Below are 24,992 nucleotides of genomic sequence, written 5' to 3' on the forward strand. Positions count from 1 at the left end.
ATGATTTGTTTTGATCCATTTTTTGCTAATAAATCCCCCAAATCACGCCCAAATATATATTTCCAAAACGCGCGAAATTTGAGTGTGGGAAATTGACGGTATTGTGTTTAGAAAGTGAGAGTTTTTATGTCTATAATGTAAAAGGACTAAATATCCATATCTTGGTCTATATACCCATGGATAATCTATAGTTTACTTTGAAATATATAAATCCGATGTATAGAAATGATTTTCTTGCAATAATTTTTGAGAACGAATTTAGGATTATTTTATGAGAAAAATAAATATGACATGATTTAGAAATGACTTTGGAAATATCTTGGGAGTAGTTATTAGTATATTGGATATGATTTACATAAATAAGGTTATAAAAAATATTTGAAGACAGTTTTTTAAATTGATTTTAGAAATTACTTTGTTGAAATAATTAACAGTGGGTGATTTACATAAATAAAGTAACAAGTTTAGGAAAGTTATTCTAAAAAGATTTTTTGAAAATGATTTGAGAAATTACGTTTTGAAAATAGAGGATGATTTACGTAAATGTTGATAAGTTTAGGAAATATTTTTGAAAAGATTTTACAAATTATGTTTTGAAAATAATCGATGATTTACACAAATAAGTTACTAAATTAGGAAAGATTTTTGAAAAGATTTTATGAAAACGAATCTTTTAAGAAAGATTTTTGAAGTAGACTATTTGATAGTTTTGAGATTTTTACCAAAATATATAAACAAAATCGAAAATCCCTTACATTTTTTAGGTCTTTTTGGTAGGTCTTTTGACCCTGTTGGTCGCTTTGCCCCAGAGGGGGCCCTGATATTTATACTTCATGGTGATTTTCTCAAAGGACAGGCCATCTTTCATCAAAAAAAAAAAAAGAAATGGACAGGCCTTGACATAACCCAAACTTGTTGACTTAAACAAACTTGTTGTGTTCTTGGTTACCCTCTCTCTCTCTATATCTTCCCATAACCCAAAGTCTTCTACCTTCTAATTCAAATTTGTTCAAATCAAAGCTCTCTCTCTCTCTCTCTCTCTCTCTCTCTCTCTCTCTCTCTCACACACACACACACACATCAATCATTTCAGATATGAACTAACATTTCCCCCTAATTCTTAGCAATAATCACAACCCAAAATAGATAACCAAGAATTGTCTCTAAAATATAAACCCTAGAAATACCCTTAACAACTAGTTTTAAGATCCAACAGGTGAGGAATCAAGAGAGACCTCAGCCGTTGAAACAGACCTTAATAATGCCGCCTATAAATACCCTCGTTCTAAAAGAACCTCTCTTAAGGGCTACTACCAATACTGACGAGAAGTTCCAAAAGAGTTATTTCGATGTACTTGGTATTTGCTGTACATCTGAAGTACCACTCATTGAGAAGATTTTAAACCCACTTGATGGAGTCAAACAAGTCTCTGTTATTGTTCTATCAAAGACAGTTATCGTCATCCATGATAGCCGTCTCATTTCTCAGATTCAGATGGGTAAGCCTTGTTACATAATATCTTTAATAATTTAGATTAATTTGAATGTTTTGTACCATCTCCGAAATTTGGGTACTTTTTTCTTTTTTGTTGTTGAAAGGAAATTTGGGTACTTAGAGCAAGTCCAACCCCAGCCGGGCTGAGGCCAATAATTCAAATTATTGGCCTCAGCCCCCCGCTCCAAGCCCAGCCGCTTGGAGCGGAGGCTGGGGCTCGGTGCTCAGTCGCCCCTAACATTAGGGGCGACTGAACACCGACCCCAAGTGACAACGGTCACTTGGGGGGACAGATCTGGCCGTTGGTTTATCCAACGGCCAGATCTACCCTTTTTAAAAAAAAAAAAAAAAAAAATTTAACAATTAAAAAATTAAAATAAACTTAAAAAATAAAATGCATTTTTGTAATTCTAATTAGTTTGAATTTTTTTTTCAAATTCTAGAAAAACTTAAATATTTTAGTAATTAAAATAAATCCCACCAAATGTTGGTCCCCGGATAAATTTTTTTCGAAAAATAGTTCAAACACGTATTTTATATATACATAAAATCACACACGTTTTTCGCACACCAACTAAAAGTGCACACACGTGTTTCCCACATGAACAAATTTTCGGCCTCAAGAGAGGCTGGGGTTGGAGCTGAATTTTAGAGGCTGAGCTGAGGCCAATAATTTTAGGTGAAAAAATGGTTTTTTCGGCCTAAGACAGGCTGGGGTTGGACTTGCTCTTAGTGGCGTGGAACCCACTGATTTTATGCTTGAATAATTGAAAATGACAGTGTATGGGTCCATAAAAACGGGTTCTTACTCCCACACGGTCCGAAGTTCAGAACTCTCAGCCGCTCTATTAGTTTCTCTATAAATGTGCTTAATTTTGAAGTACTCAAAAGACTCTTTTAGCCGAAGGATGTTTGTTCCTCCATAGATTCCAGTAATGCCACGGCGGTCTCGTACGGTTAGGACTGAAGTATGACACCACAGTTTTGGAGTCCGAGCAAACCTGAATTCTTTGGATATTTAGAGAGATTGCAAGCTTAAGACCAACTTCAATACCTTGCAACTCATGCATTGTTATTGTTGTCGGCCTTGCTCTCCCGGCCACTGCTCCATGAACGTTGCCCCAATGGGCTCGTATTAATGCACCATATCCTCCCATGTCATTTCGCAAGGACCCATCTGTATTAATCATCATAAACTCCACCATTGGTGGTTTCCATTTACATATAATACTATGTTGATTTGTGAAGGTTACCGAGACTCCTACATTGTCGAAGAACAGACGGTGTTCTGGTTTGTCTTCGGTTTGCATTTTCATGCAAGTAATCTTCATTCTCACTTCATTTTTTATCTTCCAGATAGCTGCTTCTGGTTCACCAAGAACTCTATATGCCCTATTTATTTTAATACGTTTAACATTTTCTCTTTATATAGTCTGTTTGTTTTTGTTTCTTTTCTTGATTACTAACGTGGTATTTGTATTGTGTCAGTTAAAGTGCTGAATCAGGCAGGACTAGATGCAAATGTTCAAGTTTATGGCGACAAGAGAAGAGAGAAAAAGTGGCCAAGCCTATATACAATTGGTTGTGGTTTATTGTTATTGGGGTCATTTTTTAAGCATTTTTTTGACCCATTAAAATGGCTTGCGGTTGCTGCTGTCGTAGTCGGGCTACCTCCAATTTTAATTAGATGTTATGCTGCGGTTAAGATCTTGACATTGGATATCAACGTTCTTGTTCTCATTGCAGGTATTCAATGACAACAATAAGAAACATAAGAAATATTAGAAGGGTAGGTCTGTAGGCGCCCAACATAATTGTTGTAGGCGCGTCTTCACTTTGAACTTTTGAGAAGGCCTTGCGTATAAATGGGGTGCCTATGACCATTATGTTGGGCACCTTTAGAGTCTCTTTCGCCCTATTTATTTGACATCTCTACACAACATTTTATAATACTAATAAAAAACAAAGCATCATTTGGTTCGGTGGTCCTAAGTACATGTTTATAAATCTTACAATTTCAAATTAATTGACTATCATATGTGGCTCGAGGTCCATAAATATACAAGCATTTCTTGTATACAATATAGAAAAAATCGAAATTAAAAGAGTCAATCAGTGATCAAACATAGGGTAGAGTAACAAGAATACAATTAAGTTCTAAGACTTCCAACTTTTCTAAATCAACATTTTATAACTTTCCTAGTTCTGTTATACGAGAATCGTCAGATGGTTTATAATACAATTGTTTTAATGCTTCCTAAATCATATCGACACGTAAGTGATAAAAACAAAAGTGCAAGACAGTTGCATCTGGTTAGAAATCATTTGTCCTAACTAGTTTTCTCAATAAAAATCATTTTGGTTTCGATCCACTGCAGTTGGAGGTACAATGGCAACGCAAGATTACTGGGAGGCTGCCTCTATGGTTTTTCTTTTTACCATTGCTGAGTGGCTTGAATCAAGAGCAAGCAATAAGGTTAGATGACCTTACTTACTCATATTTTCTTTAACATGTACTCTGTCTTAACATTATTGTGGTGTTTAACCATTTTTCGGTGATCTTTGTAGGCCACTACAGTCATGTCATCTTTAATGAGCATGGCACCTCAAAAAGCCGTTTTGGCCGAAAATGGGTTCATCATAGATGCTAAAGATGTTGAAATCAATACTATTATTGCAGTCAAAGCTGGAGAAGTCATTCCAATTGATGGAATAGTAGTTGATGGGAGTTGTGAAGTTGATGAGAGCTCGTTAACCGGCGAACCCTACCCCGTCACTAAACAAAATCAATCTAAAGTTTTGGCTGGAACTATTAGCTTAAACGGTATTTACTGTCTACTCAGTTTCATCTAAATTTCCAATAACATATAATGCGCAACTATATTAGAAAAACGTTTTGCAAACTCATTAGGATATGAAACTGCTTTATTTTTCTCCATTTTTAATTTATAAAATAAGAACATTTTGCAGGTTATATTAGTGTAAAAACAACAGCTTTAGCCAACGATTGTGCCGTAGCGAAAATGGTTAAACTTGTAGAGGAGGCTCAAAACAACAAATCCCAAACTCAAAGGTTCATAGATAAATGTGCTCTGTATTACACACCAGGTTAGTTTATTTCCATAGTTTAAAGAAAAAAAAACATGACATTATGCTTTTCTTTGGATAAACTTATGGACAATGATTTGTTCGGCTTTCAATGACAACAATAAGGACTATCCCTTTTCTTGACTTTGCAGCGGTGGTGATAATATCGGTTGGTTTGGCAGCGGTTCCAGCTGCATTAAAAGTTCATGACTTAAGGCACTGGATTCACTTAGCTCTTATTGTTCTTGTAAGTGCTTGTCCATGTGCTCTTATTCTCTCTACACCGGTAGCTACATTTTGCGCTCTTACGAAAGCTGCAACAGACGGGCTTTTGATCAAAGGGGGTGATTATCTAGAGATACTCGCGAAAGTTAAGATCGTTGCCTTCGACAAAACTGGAACCCTAACCAAAGGAGAATTTTCAGTGACGGATTTCCTTTCAACCTCTCATGAAGTTAGCCTCAACGATTTACTCTACTGGTAAGTAGTCATAACTAATTAGCTATACGTTTTGCTATACAAATTTTATTTTTGTGCTTATTAGAACCAAAGTATTAAGAAACTAGGTGGAGTTTGTTTATTTTATTTTATTTTTCCGATTTTTAATTTTGAAGTGTTTGTCTCGTCTAAATCAAAATCATCTTACTCAAAGGGACTCAAGATCAACCTTAATCAGTCATTCACATGAGTCAGACACCATGAGTACGAATAAAAAACATTCTTAAATTTGTCTCTTAAAATCAATTCAAACTTGGAGTCTGGTTTCAAATTTGACTTACAGAAAAAAAACAAACATTACTTTTCCTTTTGAAGTACAAATTGTTCTAGTTTGAAATTGGATTCAGTTTAAATTTATTCGAAATTGAACTTTTGAAGGGTTTCAAGCATCGAAAGTAAGTCGAGTCATCCAATGGCTGCTGCACTTATCGATTATGGGCGCTTTAACTCCATTGAACCAAAACCAGAAAATGTAACCCAGTATCAAAATTTCCCAGGAGAAGGGATTTGTGGAGAAATTGATGGGAAAAGGCTTTATATTGGGAATAAGAAAATGGCAACAAGAGCTGGGTGTGAAATAGGTTAACTTCTCAACTCTCTCAAGTTTTCATTTTAACACTAATAATAAAATCATATGTAATAACCATTATTTTTGAGAAATTGTAATACTAATATTTATCTAAATTGAATTTCAGTTTCCGATCACAGCACAAAAGGAACAACTGTAGGTTACGTTTTCTTAGATGCAACTCAAGTTGGAATATTTAGCCTTTCCGATAGCTGCAGATTAGGAGTTGCGGAGGCAATCAACAAGTTAAAAGCTTTGAAGATTAAATCTGTAATGCTAACGGGAGATAGTCTTGCCGCAGCAATGCGGTGTCAGAATCAAGTGTGACAATTACTCCTCATCCCCAAATAATTTTATTGTTTTGATAGTTATATGTGTAGTTAGCTAATAATTTTAATTTCCATGTGTGGTGATCAGCTAGGGAATGTTATAGATGTAATCCATGCCGATCTTCTACCCGAAGAGAAGGCAAAAATCATCCAAGAACTCAAGGAGGAAGGACTAACAGCAATGACTGGAGACGGTGTAAACGATGCGCCAGCATTAGCCACTGCTGATATCGGTATCTCAATGGGAATATCAGGTTCGGCACTCGCAACTGAGACGGGGAACATAACTCTGATGTCCAATGATATTGGAAAAATACCAAAAGCGATCCAACTTGCCAGAAAAACGAAGCGAAAAATAGTAGAAAATGTGATTATATCGTTCGTTATTAAGACTGCAATCCTTGCATTAGCAGTTGCAGGGTACCCACTTTTGTGGGCCGCTGTCCTTGCCGATGTCGGTACGTGTTTACTGGTGATCTTTAATAGCATGCTCCTTTCGCATGGCACAACAAAACACTCTCAATCTCTTGGTTCATGTGACAAGAAGGATTGTTGCAAAGGTAGTGAAACCAAGCCAAAAAGTCCGATTGGTACTACTCATGGCATGGATTCATCATCTCTTGTGATACAAATGGAGAAAGATGAGGACCACCGTGGATCTGTTAGTTCATGTGAGAAGAAAGGTTGTTGCAAAGGAAGTGAAACCAAGCCATCAAGTCCGATTGGTACTACTCATGGCATGGATTCATCATCTCATATGATACAGATGGAGAAAGATGAGGACCACCATGGATCTGTTAGTTCATGTGAGAAGAAAGGTTGTTGCAGAGCCACAAATGAAGACACAAGTCCATGACAACTCATATGGAGAAAGATGAGGACCACCATGGATCATTACTGAATAGAAGATTATGATTCAAAATGAAGGTAAACTAAATAACTTTTTCCTTAACCTTTCATCTTGGATCATCAAAGTTTTAGTGTGTTATTGACTTACAATTTAAACCTTCCAATTGTATGTTATAGACTTACAATTTAAACCTTACAATTGTATGTTATAGACTTACAATTTAAATTGGGGGGCCACATTTATGAATGCGCTTATAAGATTTCTACAAATTAATTTTTTTCAATCGAGGCCCAGTACAAACTAATTTAGAAAAGGCCCGTATTCATATCAAGATGAGCTAGTTTCATTTTTCATTTTGCTTTTCAGAAGTGGGCCCCACTAAAACTCGCTTCGGCCCCCCAAAATTCAGGGGCCACATTTGTGAATGCGCCTATAAGATTTCTACATTAATTTTTTTCAATCTAGGCCCAGTACAAACTAATGAAAATGAAACTAGTGCCTACTTTCTTGACTTCTTCTGTACTTTGGGAGTCTGATAATGCTACTCAGACTCCCAAAGTACAGAAGAAGTCAAGAAAGTAGGCAATTTGGAGTTTGAGTTATATGTCATTTCACCCAAAGCAAAAATGATTTACAAATTTGGTGACTTCTAGTGCCAACTTTATTGACTTCTTCTGTACTTTGGGAGTCTGAGTAGCATTATCCTTTCCTATAAGGTAAACTTATGGACAATCAATGACATCCAATTGAAATCCCATGCATTATAACAACAATGGTGTTTGCGAGAAGCAACTTCATTGTCTTCATTCTTTTACAAAAAACAAAACTTCATTTACTAGTTATTAAATCTTCCTCTCTAAAATTTCGGAACTGATCTTACCCATCATATGATAGAAAGACATAAGATCAGATAACTGTTCTATTGACATCTTCCCCATTATGTTCCTTGCTATCCTTTCTCTTTCTTCATTCATCTTCAATTTCTCTAAGAATGAACATCCATTCCTTACTGTTGCACCCATCTGCTTCAATCTATTCTCTTGTTGTTTACTCAATGCTGTGTTTGACTGTTAACCCATAATTACAAGACGATTAGAAAAGCTTACCATTCGAGGTATTCATGTGAGGATTACCCTAAAACAGTACTCTATGGAGTATATAATTTATGTATTGTACCTCAAGAAATTCGGCTCCTGCTTCGAGTTCTGACTCTTTTGATATTGGTAGCTCACGCCTGGAATCATACATGTCTCTAGCAATCGAAAAACTTCGAACAATGATCTTTCGTTTCTTCTCCATCTCTTTATCAAGTGTTGTTACACTCTTTGGTATACATGTTAAAACATTCAATTTGTTCCTATATGCAATTACAGCTTTCACAAATTCCTGCCCAAAACAGATATTTTAAAACATCAATCAAACAGTGTTTTCTTTATCATGTGATGGCAGATTGGGCCGAAAAAAGATTGGTCTAAACCAATTCAACAACTGCTAGACACAACAATTAATCAGTTTGTAACGTAAAATAATGGTTTCATATGTATTACCTGATAAGCAGAAGGACAACCAGGATAGTCAAATTCATCCGAATCAGGTTTTCTCATTCGTTCGGGGTGAAACTGCAACCCCATTATAAACTTACCCTCTTCAGGATTATAAGCATCCGGATCATAAAATCCTTCAACCAATCCATCAGGAGCAAAAGCCATTGGAACAAAACCTTGAGCTAATCGTTTAACACCTTGATGATGATAACTATTCACCATTATCTCCATTTTATCTTCTTCTAATGACTCCTTAAACCAATCTTCTAATGGGGTATTTTTCACAACTTTCACAACATGTCTATGCCCATCATAATTATCATAATCCATATGAACTATGACAGATTCATTTTTTCGATCATTAATATCTTCTTGTTCGCTATAATCTTTGAATTTTTTGGATAATTCTTTACCTATATCTTGATATAAGGTACCACCACAAGCAACATTAAGAATTTGTGACCCTCTACAAATACCTAAATAAGGTATATTTCTTTCAAGACAAAGTTTAGCTAAACTTAATTCGATCGAATCTTTCTCACGATCAATAGCCGTGTCACTAGCATGTAATCTTCTTACTTCTTCTAATTCTTCATTAGAAAGACCAGAGATTTCGGTTTCGTAAAATGATGGATCAATATCTTCTCCTTCACATAAAAGAACACCATGAATTGGTTCAAAGCTTTCCAATAACATATGAACTCCTGTTACTCTTGGAACAATAACAGGTACTGCTTCATAATTTATTATAAGATCAAGATGATATTCACCTGTGGAAAAACATTAAATTCAGATCAAGAACACGAAAAACAATATTTTAAAAAATGGGTTTGGATTAGAATGGAGTAATTCTCAACTTTTTGTCATAAAATTGAATTACTAGTAAAAACAAAGAAGATGATTTATTTATTTTTGCATAAAAACAAAGAAGATGATTTATATATATATACCTACAAAATCAACAAATTTGTTCTTCCTAACTGTTCTTCTAGAGACTATAACAACCAGACTATAACAACCCTAGGAAGGATTGAGGAAAGATCTGTAGCCATGTTTGTACAAGTAAGCATTTACTTATGTTTACAAAGTACGAAACTTTCACAATAAATAACAGGTAATTTATGAAACAAAACAAGAATTTTTAAACAGAAAAATATTGTAACTTTGAAGTCTAGACATACTTTAACTAATTTGGACTAAATATCCATTATAATTACTGTATTATTTTGGCTTAAAATCCTATATTAATATTAAGGGGGACTAAATGTGTGTTTAGGGGTAGATTTTTGGACTAGGAACCCAAAAATTCTTTTATGTTTATTAATAAAATTTTAATTATGACCATTTATAGTTATATAATTAATTAAATAGTATTATTAGTTTACTATAATACAAAAGTAATAGGACACAAGTGTCAATTCATAAAACATATTAAGGACTCAATTATAAATTTTATTGAAACTAAGGACCAAAAATCTATTATGTCAAATCAGCTCTATAATCTAAAGAAGTGAATGTGAAGGCTCACTATTCACCATTCTCTACATTATAGAGAAGTAGAGGAGCCTTTGGAGCTTCAAAATCTCTATATATGAAGAAATAGAGCACGTTTGGAGATGCTCTTAGTGTGCTAAACGTTCTTCTCTGATCTTGATTTGAGGATTTCGGGGTCAAGGAATTTAGGGAGGTTGCCCGAGACAGTAAGGGAGAATATGATTTCAGTTAAAAGCTCCCATGTATGCTATGGAAGGCGCCCCAACTCTTTTGGTGTCGGAAAGGGACAATGTTTAGCACATGGGCTTAATAGTAATTGCACTCTCACTAACGGTGGATTTCCATTAAATCTAATGGAACATTGGGATATATGTAACCTGCTCTCCCTATCTAATGCATTGTCTTTACTAAACAACGGTGCTCTACCGAAGACCTTTTCTCGGATCACTTGCTAATCTGCCAAAATAAGCATTACCACTACTTGTTTCATTCTTTCTGCAATTAAACTTGTTGGGTAATCCTCCTTTCGCTTCCAAAGAACAATCATAAGAAAGGGTGAGATTCAAATACCCAGTTCGAGGGTAACTGGAAAGGGTGGAATTTAGGTTTGTGTTTGTAAAATTCTCTGGACAAGCATCACCATCAACCATGAAATCACTTCTGGTGATCCTCGTGATTCTATTTGCTTGATCGATTTGCAGAACGCGGTATTTTTAAGAGATAATTGTAATTTCTGTAAAACTATTGTTACAGAAATTAGGTCCAATTTGCAGTCCAATTTGTATCGGGGGAATCCACAGAAATCAGGTCGATTATTTCCATAGAAAGGATACCCAATGTTCATCTCATCTCTACAAGCTAAATTAGTAAGGCAGTTTCTTTGCTGTTGACATGAACAGTCTTGAACGTGTTTGATGAGAATAAAAATTATGAGTGGCTTAAAATTACTTCCATAGGAAGGATACAAATAGTGCACACACTTCTTAGTACCTCCACAGCAGGCCTGTGTGGTGGGGAGTGCGGGCCGTGCCCGCACTGGACCCCCACCACAAGGGGCCTATTTTTTACTTAGATCTTGTATAGAGCAGACGCTTGATTAGTATTTAATTCGGTTCATTCACTAACAATGAAGTATGAATAGTGTAGTGGTTAATGTTCTCGCTTCCAACTTCCAAGCAAATGGTATTGGGTTCTACACCAACTCTATGCAAGACTAAAATTTGGCACTGGCCCATAAATTGTGGACCACAGCCCTGCTCCACAGTATAGTACAAGAGCTAACTTGAGTCAATTAATGTCGAAGAACCTGTTTCCGACTGCCACGATCTTGCAGGAGAATGAAGGAAAGGTTTGGGTGGGACTTGCAAAGCTTCGAGGCTTCCTTGCAACATTTCCAACACTTCACTCATCGAAGGCCGACTAGAAGGATTGATTTGTATGCCCCATAAACCCACAATTATCATTTTCTTTGCAACAACTTCTTCGCTCTCTTCAATCGTAATCCCTTGCACTCCAAGTCCCCCCTCTAGATTGAGACGATCGTAAATCCAATCTGGAAAATATAGCTGAGAAGAATGATCCATCCCCACTTTCACATCAAAGTTCTTTCTACCCCCAACCATTTCTAATATCATCATTCCATAGCTGTAAACATCTGACTTATGAGAAACTCGTCCAAAGTTTCTACTAAATACTTCTGGAGCAATATAACCTGCCGTTCCTCTTGCATCCAACATCGATATGATACTCTCTTTCCCAGGACACAACTTTGCGAGTCCAAAGTCTGAAATCTTGGGTGCGAAATCATCACCTAAGAGAATATTATGAGGTTTTATGTCGAAATGTATTATTCTAGTGCTACAACCACAGTGCAAGTACCCGAGTCCTCGAGCAATTCCAATAGCGATTTCGTATAATATTTTCCATTCTAAAGATGATTCTAATGAAATATTTTTGTTGTAAATGAATTTGTCAAGAGATCCATTGGGCATGAATTCATATATTAAAGCTTGTTTATCTTTCTCATAACAGAAGCCTAGTAGACTCACGATATTGATGTGAGAAGTTCGGCTAATGCTTGCAACTTCATTCAAGAATTCTTCTCCGTTATTACTTGTGGATTTATTGGACAAAACCTTAACTGCCACCGAACGACCATCCTGAAGTTGTCCTTTGAAGACAGAACCGTAACCTCCTTGGCCAAGTTTTTCTTTAAACGAGTTAGTCATTTTATCGACTTCTGTGTATCTAAATCTCTTAGAAACAATGGATCCACCATGTCCAAAGAAAGCCTCCAGAGTCTGGTCATCATTTTCCTTCTTCCATGAGGATATCTTTCTCAATACCAGAATCAATAAGCTCACTGCAATTAGACTTCCACTTACTCCAGCTCCTATTCCTGTAACAAGATAATAGAAGAAATGAAGTGAAAAAAATCAAACTCCCTCTACTTAAACCAGCAAACTTGTATAGTCGAACAAGGACGAGTATTTACCTAATTGAACTTTCTTTCTTTTACTGCGGTTTGCATGATCTGCAATTAGAAAACCCGACATTTATTAGTAACATTCGCTCACGATAATCTAAGCTCCCAGGTATCGGATTACATTGACGAATTTATCTTTCTATCCACGCTTCTAATATTAATTCACTAGCATAATTGCAAGAGCCAAATTAAAAGTTATAAAGTAATTCTGAAAGATTTTTCAACTGTTAAAATTATGAAAGATCGAATTAACTAGTTAGTCATAAATGGGGTTAAATGAGAATTTAACTCAAAAGTTATCTGTCTTTTTTCAAACAGAAGTAGTAAGTGATCCGACATAAACCCAAAAAGGTGTTAAGGCTCATGTGAGTTCAAGCTCATTGTTTCATATTTAGTCTGCTCAGAAAAGTGTTTCGGAATCCGACAGAAACCCAAGGCAAAGGGCTGGAGTCCGCCCATAGGTTGGACCAAATCCAACCGGTCAACCTCGAATTTTGATCCACTTTTCAGGACAGATTATAACTTGTTTGAAATAATGGATAGTGGATAAGTACCGGCAGAACAAGTAGAAGTAGTTCCATTTGGACAATAGCAGACAAAGCCTGAAGAGAAGGTAAGTTTATACCGTCTAGGTTTCGCCAAAACTTGGTCTAAGTCTTTGGACCAAGCAAAGAGAGTTGAGTCACGAGTCGATGATAAAATCCGTTGTGTCCCTAATACTTCCCTTGACAGTTAAGATAGTTGTACAGATCAAGTTATAAGAATTTATTGGGCACAAGGCAAACTAACTACTTACCAGGACATGAAGTAGTAGCAACTGTTCCATTTACACAAAAGCAAGAAAAGGTTGAAGATGAAGTTGATCCATATCCACACACCCCTCCTGATTCAATACAATTCACACACACATCTATCCCCGTTCGAGCTTCATCATAAACGTAGTAAGTAACATTGAAACCTTCTCTCAATATAGGAAGTAATTGATTTCTTGGATCATTTACTAATCTGCCATAATCCGATATATTAATAGGAACTTCCATGTTTTCTCTGCAGTTAGGGTTTACTCCACCACCTAGGGTTTTACTCCAAAAATAAGCATCGCCAGTGCTTGATTCATTCTTTTTGCAATTAAACTTGTTAACTGTGGGTACTCCTCCATTATTATTTGATCCAGGGCAATCATAAGAAAGTGTTAGATTCAAATACCCATTTTCAGGAATACTGAACATGGTTGTATTTAGTATTGTGTTTGTGAAATTCTCTGGACAAGCATCATCTCCAACGATAAAATCTCTTCTGGTTATTCTCATGATTCTCTCTGCTTGATTGATTTGCAGAACTCTGTAGTTTTGAGAGATGATTTCAATTTCAGTGAATTGATCATCACGGTTACAGTCTAATCTGTACCCAGGAAATCCACAGTAATCAGGTCGATTGTTTCCATAAAAAGGGTATCCAATATTAATTCCATCTCGACAAGTGAAATTATTTTTGCAATTTTCGTACTTTTTTGAATCATCATCAGTTTCTTGTTGACATAAACAATCTTGAAATTGAATGATGAGAACTAAAATAAAGAAGAATGTGGTAATAATGGGTGGTCGGAGAATGAAAGATGATGGGTGATTGGAGATCATCTTGAGAGATGAAGATGAGAGTTGTTGAGAGATGAGGAAGAGTCTAACTATTCAAATGGAAGTTAGAATTTGAAGGATACAGATATATAGGAGGCGGCTGAGTTTACTTCTTTTGTGGTATAGGTCAACAAAAATGATGGGACTCACTAGTGTCCTGTCGGGTACACTCTACATGTGGGTTGGCTGATAAGACAAGGGATATTTTAGGCTTTTCAGACTGTGAAAAAACTAAAATGCCCTTTATCCTATTAGGGATAGTAAACTGTGGAGTATACTAGAGAGTCTCCCTATCAACATTGATTGTTCAAAGGAGGAGAAATTTGACGTTTTTTTTACTTCACTCAGAGTCCGTTTGATACGTTGGAATGTCTGAATCAGAAAATCAACTTTTTTCTAATGGGAAAAAAAAACAATTATTTCACATTTGAATTAAGTTTTAAAGTGTTTGATAGAGTTGTAAGAAAATGGTGGGGTGCCTTCAAAAAGTTATGATCTCTTCTTTTATATACCAATTCATCGAGGGAGTGCCTTTAAAAAATGATGTTTCAATTGGATTCAACTTGGAGCGCCTATAGAAAACGAAGTATTAATTAGATCTCCATTTTCCGCAATTTCAAGAAAACCTAACTCTATTCTCTTCCCCAAATCGAAACCCTAGATTTGAGGGGGAAAACCCCAAAAATCTCCTAAGAAGTAACATAATCATCCAATTGTGTCAGTAGAGATTGAAATGTGAAGTACCGGCCTCCTCTTCCTCTTCTCCTTGGAATCCAACAACGTTTGTTGGTTACCTACTTTAATGCTCTGGGAAATAACTTGCTGGAGATTTAAATTGTTTTTGAAATTGGAGAAAGGACGGTCATGATTTCTGGATGGGTTTGCAATAAGTAAATGATGTATGAATATGTAATTTCTCCCGAGAAATCTAGCTTTTGATTACTAATTAACCATGCATGAATTTCTTAAATCTAGTTTTGCAGCAAAGAAACCTTTAACCAATTGAGAAGAACAGTTTCATTTCATAGTAAAGCTTCAAAATTACCGTTTTCATGACCGATTTATGTATGTAGTATCTATAGCTGCAACAAGGATCTCCAAGAACAATAATAAGCCTGTGAGGGAGCGAAAAAGAGAGCTTCAAAATAGAGAGGGAATAATATAGCAAGGGGAGAGCAGAGTCGAGTAAGAGAGGGAGGGGAGGAGAGTGAGCGCAAAAACGAAGTGTGAGAAAGTGACTTTCTCATGTTTTCGATGGGAAAATATTTGACTTGATTTTATAGCTCTTTTTTCTTAAGGGAATTCGGTTATCTAACTCTTTTGGTTGAATCAAACAACGGACTAAAAACTCTTTTGGTTGAATCAAACAACGGACTAAAAACTCTTTTGGTTGAATCAAACAACGGACTAAGTAAATAGAGTCTAAGTTGATTTTCCAACGTGATTTTCACAGGTATCCAACATACTCTCAATCTAAAATGGCAAAAAAAATCTAAAATAACAAAAAGAAAGTCTAAAATGGCAACCATGAACTCTTCGGAACAATGTTTTTGTCTGTTGGTTCATGCGTGATCGTGCTAATCAGGGTTTCATGTAACAGGAAAAAACAGTGTTTGAGGGTGCCTCTAAAGGCGCCCCATCCTTTTCCTTTTAGCCTATCTTTCTCTTGAGCCTTGGATTGAGAAGTCTGAGGCCCTCGGATTGAGTAGTCCGAGAGGCATGCGGATTGGAAAAGTCTGAGCGCCTCAAATGGCTTAAGTCTTTGTTGTTCAAGTCCAACACAAATTAGGCTCAGTCTGGAAGGCGTAAAGAGAGAAGCATGCCAAAAAAAATTTGGGATACCTATAGACGCTCCCGGTGTCGGATTAAGCAATCTGAGGCCCTCGGATTGAGCAGTCCGAGAACTTAGGAATGAGAGTTTGAGCCCAATAATGTAGTATTCTGAGCACCTCGGACTAGTCTAAGTCCGTGGCATGTTCAAGCCCAACACAGATTAAGCCCAGTCTGAGGGCCTAGTCTAGAAGCCATGAAGAGAGAAGAAGGGCAATAGTTATTTTTGGGGCGCCTATACACGCTCCTGGTGTCGGATTGAGCCGTCTGAGGGCCTCATAATGAGCAGTCTGAGGTCCACGGATTAGAGTGGTTTGAGCGCCTCAGACTAGCCTCTGTGTTGTTCAAGCCCAACACAAATTAGGCCCAATCTAAGTGCCCTCAAACTGCCCAATGTAGAAGGCCTGAAGAGAAAGAAGGCAGGGAATTATTTTTGGGGCACCTATAAACGCTCTTGGTGTCTGAATAATCTAACAATGAAAGAGGCCTAAAGTCCAACAACATGAAAGAGGCCTAAAGTCCGAGAAACGTATTACATTATTTATACGTTTAATAATCCAAATTCAATAAATCATGGATTCCACCTCCTCTTGGAATCGAACTTAATGACAGAGTTTTGGAGTTTATCTCAACACTTTCAACCACTTGGGCAACCAAGTGTTGACGTCATGGCTAGCCTTATGATATGGCATATGGCCATCACAGCGTATGCACCTTGTTGAGTATGAACAGTAATGAAATTTGTTCAGTTTTTATTCAACCTAAGGCTCAAAAGTTTTTTAAATTTCTTTTTTTTCTGGTTGCAATTTGAGTAGAAAGACATTACAAGGCAATAACACATTAAAGATTGGATAAGCACGATAACGGTCAAACTTAAAGCTCTCACAAGACCGGACCAAAAACCAACTAAACTACGGGCCTAAAGCCCAACTAAATTTCTTTATTTATACCTTTAATAACCCAAGTTCAATAAACTATGGATTCCACCTCCTCTGGTAATCGAATTTGGTACCTTTTAGAGTTTTGGAGTTGGGAGATTTTATAGGCAATGTCCAAAGTTGTTAAAGGCAAGCTTGCTAAAGGCAATCCCTAAAATACTTAAAGGCAATGTGTTTATAGAAGGCAATGCCTCTTTCAATGTTTGACCTAACGACACAATTGATGTCGTTAGGTCGTCGTAGGCCGGAAATCTCCGGCCGCGACCTTCATAGATTAAAAAAAATATTCTTCATGCTTTTCTTCTCTTCTCTCTTCTTCTGGCGACGCGGGAGTTCGGTCTGCCACTTTATCTTTTTTTCTTCCTTCTTCTCCTCTTCTTCTTCAAGGGGGTCTTTGCTCGAAGTTTCAAGATACTTAAACCACGAATGAGAGAATAGAGATTCCTGTGGTTCACATTACAGAGATAATTGACACAATCTATGTATATAGGCAATCGAGTACCTAAGAAAGTTATCTAAGTTCTGGAATGAAATCCTAACTAAAACAAGCTTATCAAATACTTATAGATTGTGGTAAAACTGTGTGACCATTGTTCTTGAGAAGTTGAGCCACAAATTTTGACAATTTCATAATTCATGGTAATGAGTAACCCACCCAGAACAAACCAAAAATAGAGAGTATGACAAGAATAATGATCTAACCCTAAGCATCCCAAATTATTGATTTCAACCCAATCAAGATTAAAACCATTCTTAAGATTATCAAAGTATAAATCGGTAGTAGATGGTCGTTTCGAGTAAGTTGAGATAGAACCGGGTGGTAGAGAGAAGAAGGTTTGGTGGATATTAGATGAAGAAGGGGTAAGTAAAGGTGGAAACTTTTTTCTTGGAGCTGCATATGTTGCTGCTCCTTTAAGGCGGAGAATCGAAGAGATCTGAAACAAGTTGCATCGGTAAATCAATCTCATTAACTCTAATCTTTCCATACCCCCGACATCTTCTCGATTTTTGTTATAGCTATTGTCGTCGCTGAAGCAGTTATTAGACCAGCTATTGTTTCGTCTCTAGGCCTGTATACAAAATGAAGAAGCGAACTCCCAACAGATGGAGAAAGTAGAAATTGGTTTTATTTTTCATCTTACTGGCCGAACTCCAGCAGTCATTTGATTGACCGGAAAGACAAAAGGATAAGGTGAGCGATAAAGTTAAACACCCTCAAATTTTGGCATTGCCACTAACTGTTGGAATCAGAGCCGATTTGGCTCGACCCGACTCGTCAAACTCAGAAACGGAACGCGCATTGCGTTCGTCTCGTCGAGCTCTTCAATTTAGAGCTAAGAATCACTCAAATCCGATTCCGGATGAATGAGAAATTCAAGATTAAAGTTTAGACAAAATTCGGTTGAAATAGGTACTAAAACGTCAAAAGGGACAAAGTTAAATTGGGGACCATCTGGGCGAAGCGAGCACGTCCAGATCTGGACGGCTCGCTTTCTACCCGTGTTTTTGACGCGGGATCTGACGGTTGCGCCTGAAGATGAGTGGGACAGAAGTGGGATACCGCCAGACGCGTTGGATCAGCAAGATCCAACGGCGCGCGTCCACTCCGTGTCGGGATAAATTCGGGATTTCGCGAGATCCCACATCTAACGGCCATCTGGCTTGCGAAGTGGGCAAATTTCAGTACAGATCTCATGCCATCTAAGGGATGGCGTTCACTCCGCGGTTTTTAGCCAAATCTGATGGCCCAGAACTCACCCAAAAATCCCAGTTAATTAACCAACTCATTTCTTAGAGTTGAGTCCCAAAAACTAAGGGTTTTGTCCCCAAAACTCAAGAGATGTGTCCCAAACTAATGTACCTATTCAATTCCTATATAAACCCACCAAACCCACTTCATTTATCATCAATTCAATTCATTCTCTTCTTCTCTTCCCTTCTAACAATTAGAGGTTCTGGTTTGCTAGAATATCTGATTGGAAAGTATTTCTAGAGGTTCTGGTTTGCCTAGAATATCTAGAAAAGGAAGAAAGAAGTTTCGAGTGAAGTTTGAATTTTCGAAGCATCTAGAAGATCATCCGCATTAGTCCAAGAGCTCATAATACTTACAAAGGTTCGTCCGCTTTCGGAATATAGAAGTACCATCTTAAAACTCTGAAAGGAAAGTCGTTGTGTCCCGAATGCATACACCCTAACGTTTGGTACTGTTACGGGGGTGTAAAATGTCTTAAGGAAAGAGAATTTATTCTTACCTCGACTATATTAACATCTATCTCGGTTAGTCCGAAAGAAGGAATATTGATAAATCATTATTCTTTAATAGTTTATCTCTCTATAAGTTAGAGAAAGGAAACTCTGTCTAAATCAAGCCAAGACAGAGAGAAATCGACTTATCGATTGATAACCAGAGAAACAACAATCTTAAGACATTTGACAATGATTATTTCTCTGGTTATAAGATATTAATTTGGTTTACTTTATGTGTGTTTCAGAAAAGGAAATGGCACGAACAAGAACTACTTTACGAGTTATTCCGCCTAACACCAACAATGGGGAAAAACCAGAGAAGTTCAAGGGAACTGACTTCAACCGATGGAAGTTGAAGATGATGTTCTACCTAACAACATTGGGTCTGGTTAAATACTTAACCGAAGAGAGGCCCAACCAAGCAGAAATAGAGGATGAGGCGCAACGTACCGCTGAAATAGATGCATGGAAACAAGAAGACTTCTTGTGCAAGAACTATATCCTGAACAGTTTAGACGACGAACTCTATAATCAATATTCGATTATAGAAACGTCTAAACAACTGTGGGACACCCTTATCAATAAGTATAAAACTGAAAAGGCGGGTGTCAAAAAGTTCATCGTAGGACGATTCTTGGACTACAAGATGACTGATTCAAAACCAGTTATGACCCAAGTCCAAGAACTGCAGAGTCTCCTACAGGAACTACAGGCGGAGAACATGATAACGAATGAACCTTTCCAGGTCCGAGCTCTGATTGAAAAATTACCCACGGGGTGGAAAGACTTCAAAAATTATCTCCGCCACAGGAATAAGGATATGAGTCTTGACGAACTCATCCTAAAGCTTCGAATCGAAGAAGACAGTCGCATTGCCGAGAAGAACTCTGAAAGACTCTCTAATGTGAACGTCGTAGAGATCGGACCAAGTAAGAATTCGAAGCGTAAGTATCCGTCTAAAGACGGAGGAAAGTCGAAGAAAAAGACCAGGTTCGGCCAATGTTATAACTGTGGCAAACAAGGCCATCTGGCTAAGGATTGTCGTTCCAAAACCGGCAAACGACATAAAAAGGCGAATGACCAAGCCTCGCTGGTAGAAGACACCGAAACTCAGAATCTATGTGCTATGATTACTGAAGCCGAAGAAGTGTCTGAGAAACTTCAGAACTTGAACCTCTGTGCAGTGGTATCTGAAGTTAACCTGGTTAACAACCAGAGAGAGTGGTGGGTCGACACCGGAGCAACTCGTCACATTTGTGGAGACAAAAGCCTCTTCTCTTCTTATAACGAAGTAGGTGAAGGAGAAACCCTGTTCATGGGAAACGACTCAACCACCCAGGTCAGAGGAAAAGGGAAGATCATACTAAAGTTCACTTCAGGAAAGGAAGTAACTTTGAATGATGTACTCCATGCTCCAGATATCCGAAAGAATCTGGTTTCTGGTTCTCTTCTAAGCAAGCATGGGTTAAAACTAGTCTTTGAGTCGAATAACTTCGTCCTGTCTAAGAATGGGATGTATGTTGGGAAAGGCTACTTATGTGGGGGGTTATTTAAACTAAATGTAACCTCTATAATGCCAAAGGCGTCTATTATTAATAAAATTAATAATTCCGTTTATATTGCTGAGTCTTCTAATATTTGGCATGAAAGACTAGGACATGTGAATAACAAGTCATTAAAGAAATTAATGAACTTAGAGTTGATTCCGAAAGTCGATATTGATTCAAAACGAACATGTCAAACATGTGTAGAATAAAAAATGACTAAGACATCGTTCAAATCAATAGAACGAGACACAGAACCTCTAGACTTAATTCACAGTGATCTCTGTGACTTAAAGATGGTTCAAACCAGAGGTGGTAAAAAGTACTTCATCACCTTTATTGATGACTCCACTCGGTTTTGTTATGTTTACTTACTAAGGAGTAAGGATGAAGCAATCGATAAGTTCGAGCTTTATAAAACCGAAGTGGAAACTCAACTTAATAAAAAGATTAAGGCTATGAGAAGCGATCGAGGTGGAGAGTATGAATCTCCTTTCGCCGAGATATGTGCGAAGAATGGCATGTTCATCAAATGACAGCTCCTTATACACCTCAACAAAATGGTATAGCAGAGCGGAAAAACAGAACGTTAAAAGAAATGATGAACGCTTTCTTAATAAGTTCTGGTTTACCTCAGAACTTGTGGGGGGAGGCGATATTATCGGCTAATCACTTATTAAATAAGTTACCCCATAGAAAAACAGGTAAAATTCCATATGAATTATGGAAAGGAAGGATGCCATCCTTTAAATACACGAAAGTGTGGGGGTGCCTAACGAAGGTATTAGTTCCTTGATGAGACATGAAAATGTCCCATCTGAATCTCTTAATTCGGGTTAGTTAGTCCAGTTCGAGCGGTTACTCTGATAATTTGTTTGATTTTCTTTCTCAGGTGTCTTTTACGGAGTTTTGTGTGAAAAATAGTTAAAATCGGGAGAAAGATGCATTAGGGGCAGTTCGGTCATTTGGAGGTTAGGGTATTCTGGAAATTTTAGTGCTTAAATGAAAACTAGAGTCCATGACGAGTCCGTAGGCGAAAACGGAAGTGAAATCGGAATCCAGATGAGAAAGTTAGGCCACGTCAAAGTTGTAGTCAAAGAGAGTTCACCAAATCAGCTAGAGGGACACGTGTGCAGCGCCAATCGTGTGTGGGCTATGTTTTGTCACAGGGCTGGTGCACGTTGGGATTTTTGGGAGTTCTTGACCCCATGTAACCAGGTGCAATATATGACCGTGTACCAATTACATCTAACGGCTGAAAGGCTTTTATTCACATGTGGCTTCATCATGGTTAGTGTTGCAACTTCTTACATAGCTCCATGATACACCTAATAATTTTCTTAAACAACTCAGCTATCCCACCCGTGACCAATTTCATTTTTTCAAACGTGTTTCCCTCCTTTTACTCTTATCCCATTATTTTAGAAACAAATATAATATCAAAGGGAAAGATTGGAACGGCAAGATTCTTTCCTCTTCTTTCTCTCGTATCTATCTATTGTGGGCATTCCTCCTCCTAAACGGTTCAAGATAGGACCTAAAACTGTGGACTGTGTATACATAGGGCCCGCAATAAATAGTGGCGCCTATAGATTTCTAGTACAGAAGTCTGAAATTGAAGATATACACGTAAACACCATTCTGGAATCGAGAGATGCTAAGTTCTTTGAACACATGTTTCCTTTCAAACAGAATTCAGAAGTCTCATCTGAAAGTAGAAAACGTGTAAGAGATGAGGAAAAGGAAAATCCAGAAACATCCAAAGAAGATGATATGGAAATCGAGGAAACAACACTCGAACCTCGAAGAGGCAAAAGGACAAAGAAAGCTAAGACATTTGGTCCTCATTTTCTAACCTACATGGTAGAAAATGAACCTCAAACTTTCACAGAAGCAATGGCTACTCCAGAAGCACCATTCTGGAAAGAAGCTGTTAATAGTGAAATAGAATTCGTCATGCAAAATCATACATGGGAGCTAGTAGACCTCCCACCGGGTTGCAAGCCTCTAGGCTGTAAATGGATTTTCAAAAGAAAATTTCAACAGATGGATCTATAGACAAGTATAAAGCGAGACTTGTCGCAAAGGGATTTCGACAAAAAGAAGGGTTAGATTACTTCGACACCTATTCTCCAGTTAGTCGAATCACCTCAATAAGAGTGTTTGTAGCTATAGCATCCTTATATAATCTGGAAATTCATCAGATGGGTGTGAAAACCGCTTTCTTAAACGGACAACTCGAAGAAGAGATTTATATGAACCAACCAGAAGGGTTCATAGCTCCGGGTCAAGAAAAGAAAGTGTGTAGGTTAGTGAAATCACTATATGGGCTAAAGCAAGCTCCAAAGCAGTGGCACTTAAAGTTTGATGACATATTATTATCAAACGGATTCAAGATCAACGAATGTGATAAATGTGTCTATACAAAGATCACTGTGAAAGGATGTGTTATTCTATGTTTGTATGTAGACGACATGCTAATTATGGGAAATAATTTAGATGTCATTAATACAACTAAAAAGATGCTTTCGAAAACTTTCGACATGAAAGATTTAGGGAAAGCGGAGGTCATTCTTGGAATTAAGGTTTCCAAGACGGCTGAAGGGATAAGTTTATCTCAGACGCATTACGTTGAGAAAATCTTAGACAAATTCAGCAAAGATGACCTAAAAGTGGCGAATACTCCGATAGATCCAAGTATTCACTTAATGAAGAATACAGGGAACGCAGTAAGACAGTTAGAGTACTCCCGGATTATTGGAAGTCTGATGTACCTAATGAACTGTACTCGACCAGACATAGTCTACTCAGTCAGTAAGCTAAGTAGATTTACGAGTAACCCGAATAACACACATTGGAACGCCATAACGAGAGTGTTACGGTATCTAAGAAAGACGAAGGAGTATGGACTCCATTATACCACATATCCCGCAGTCTTAAAGGGATATGCAGATGCAAATTGGATATCAGATACCGACGACACTAAGTCAACCAGTGGATATGTGTTTACACTGGGAGGGGCTGCCATATCTTGGAAATTTTCGAAGCAAACATGCATTGCTCGATCAACAATGGATTCAGAATTCATTGCTCTAGATAAAGGAGGGGAAGAAGCAGAATGGCTGCGACAATTCCTTGAAGATATTCCAATATGGCCAAAGTCGGTGCCTACAATCAACATACACTGCGATAACCAAGCAGCGATTGCACTGGCACAAAGCAAGATGTACAACGGTAAGTCTCGACACATTCGTCGAAGACATAATACCGTTTAGCAACTTCTCTCTGAAGGGATCATAACTATAAATTATATAAGATCCAAAGATAACCTAGCGGATCCATTTACAAAAGGGTTATCTAGAGTTAGTAGTTGCATCATCAAGGGGAATGGGGCTAACGCCTAAAGTAAATGAGTAAAGGCATGGTGAAACCCTACCTAGATGACTGGAGATCCCACGATCTAGGTTCAAAGGGCAACTGAAGCTATATCCTGACTCGACAGTAACATTGTAAGAGATTTCTATCTCTTACCCATTCCTAGGATGACAACAGTGTTGCCTGCAGTGAGAGGCTAAGCATTAAGCTTTTAATGAATCCGAAAATTTAGAATTTGATTCTAAAGTGAGGTATAGCAGGATACCTTATTACGGATAACCTATATATGTGTGAATTGATGCCGGTTCCGTGGGAAGGTCGTCTAGGCCGACTTCTCTAAAGCATTCATGAAATCGGGATTGTTCAGGGCCGAAATGAACACAACCGAGAACCTAAGTAAGTAAGGGATTAGCTGTGTGATAGCTGTTTTGGATTACAATTCCCAGAACTCAGTTCAAGACGAAAAGTTTACTGCCGTCCTTGTAGACCTTGTAGTTATTCACTAGGAAAGGTTCAAAGTCGAAAGATTACCTTCTTCCGATGCAGCGAAGTTCTGCTTATGAGCTCTGTCAGTGTCAGTCTGTCAGTATAGTATGTCTGCATATATCATAGCATAAAACCTCAAATTTTCATTCATGTGGGGGATTGTTGGAATCGGAGCCGATTTTGGCTCGACCCGACTCGTCAAACTCAGAAACGGAACGCGCCATTGCGTTCGTCTCGTCGAGCTCTTCAATTTAGAGTTAAGAATCACTCGAATCCGATTCCGGATGAATGAGAAATTCAAGATTAAAGTTTAGACGAAATTCGGTTGAAATAGGTACTAAAACGTCAAAAGGGACAAAGTTAAATTGGGGACCATCTGGGCGAAGCGAGCACGTCCAGATCTGGACGGCTCGCGTTCCACCCGAGTTTTTGACGTGGGATCTGACGGTTGCGCCTGAAGATGAGTGGGACAGAAGTGGGATGCCGTCAGACGCGTTGGATCAACAAGATCCAACGGCGCGCGTCCACTCCGTGTCGGGATAGATTCGGGATTTCGCGAGATCCCACATCTAACTGCCATCTAGCTTG

At 37.7% G+C, this 24,992-nt stretch overlaps 3 protein-coding genes across 3 annotated transcripts; 1 reads left to right on the forward strand and 2 right to left on the reverse strand.

The window, feature by feature from the left end:
- Positions 1-854: 854 nt before the first annotated feature.
- LOC147566286 (putative inactive cadmium/zinc-transporting ATPase HMA3) lies at positions 855-7,096 on the forward strand. The gene is made up of 9 exons (XM_086652766.1): positions 855-1,499; positions 2,984-3,241; positions 3,874-3,971; positions 4,064-4,319; positions 4,466-4,603; positions 4,735-5,062; positions 5,459-5,661; positions 5,776-5,969; positions 6,066-7,096. The coding sequence occupies exons 1-9, from the start codon at positions 1,262-1,264 to the stop codon at positions 6,831-6,833; spliced, it is 2,481 nt and encodes an 826-aa protein (XP_086508892.1). The 5' UTR covers positions 855-1,261; the 3' UTR covers positions 6,834-7,096.
- A 467-nt stretch (positions 7,097-7,563) lies between these two features.
- Positions 7,564-9,455, reverse strand: LOC147566287 (putative glutamine amidotransferase GAT1_2.1). Its single transcript, XM_086652781.1, has 4 exons — positions 9,322-9,455; positions 8,375-9,141; positions 8,004-8,213; positions 7,564-7,894 (listed from the first exon to the last, which is right to left on the reverse strand). Exons 2-4 carry the CDS (start codon positions 9,065-9,067, stop codon positions 7,670-7,672), a joined length of 1,128 nt encoding a protein of 375 aa, XP_086508907.1. The 5' UTR covers positions 9,068-9,141; positions 9,322-9,455; the 3' UTR covers positions 7,564-7,669.
- Positions 9,456-10,945: 1,490 nt separating this feature from the next.
- On the reverse strand, positions 10,946-14,130 carry LOC147566288 (LEAF RUST 10 DISEASE-RESISTANCE LOCUS RECEPTOR-LIKE PROTEIN KINASE-like 2.1). The gene is made up of 3 exons (XM_086652777.1): positions 13,147-14,130; positions 12,360-12,398; positions 10,946-12,263 (listed from the first exon to the last, which is right to left on the reverse strand). Exons 1-3 carry the CDS (start codon positions 13,985-13,987, stop codon positions 11,143-11,145), a joined length of 2,001 nt encoding a protein of 666 aa, XP_086508903.1. The 5' UTR covers positions 13,988-14,130; the 3' UTR covers positions 10,946-11,142.
- Positions 14,131-24,992: the final 10,862 nt, after the last annotated feature.

The sequence above is a fragment of the Eschscholzia californica genome, unplaced genomic scaffold (assembly GCF_041429995.1).
Source record: "Eschscholzia californica isolate CP2 unplaced genomic scaffold, dmEscCali1.0.p SCAF_1, whole genome shotgun sequence".
NCBI classification, from domain to species: Eukaryota; Viridiplantae; Streptophyta; class Magnoliopsida; order Ranunculales; family Papaveraceae; genus Eschscholzia; species Eschscholzia californica.

Excerpts from the sequence above, each read along its gene's own strand:
- LOC147566286 (XM_086652766.1), top strand. The coding sequence starts at position 1,262 with ATGCCGCCTATAAATACCCTCGTTCTAAAAGAACCTCTCTTAAGGGCT. Across the intron at positions 4,320-4,465 it reads TGGAACTATTAGCTTAAACG|GTTATATTAGTGTAAAAACA; the intron begins GTATTTACTGTC and ends AACATTTTGCAG. Across the intron at positions 5,970-6,065 it reads CAATGCGGTGTCAGAATCAA|CTAGGGAATGTTATAGATGT; the intron begins GTGTGACAATTA and ends TGTGGTGATCAG.
- LOC147566287 (XM_086652781.1), bottom strand. The coding sequence starts at position 9,067 with ATGTTATTGGAAAGCTTTGAACCAATTCATGGTGTTCTTTTATGTGAA. Across the intron at positions 8,214-8,374 it reads GTTGTCCTTCTGCTTATCAG|GAATTTGTGAAAGCTGTAAT; the intron begins GTAATACATATG and ends TGTTTTGGGCAG. Across the intron at positions 7,895-8,003 it reads CAGGAGCCGAATTTCTTGAG|TCAAACACAGCATTGAGTAA; the intron begins GTACAATACATA and ends ATGGGTTAACAG.
- LOC147566288 (XM_086652777.1), bottom strand. The coding sequence starts at position 13,987 with ATGATCTCCAATCACCCATCATCTTTCATTCTCCGACCACCCATTATT. Across the intron at positions 12,399-13,146 it reads TGCTACTACTTCATGTCCTG|ATCATGCAAACCGCAGTAAA; the intron begins GTAAGTAGTTAG and ends TTCTAATTGCAG. Across the intron at positions 12,264-12,359 it reads AAGAAAGAAAGTTCAATTAG|GAATAGGAGCTGGAGTAAGT; the intron begins GTAAATACTCGT and ends ATCTTGTTACAG.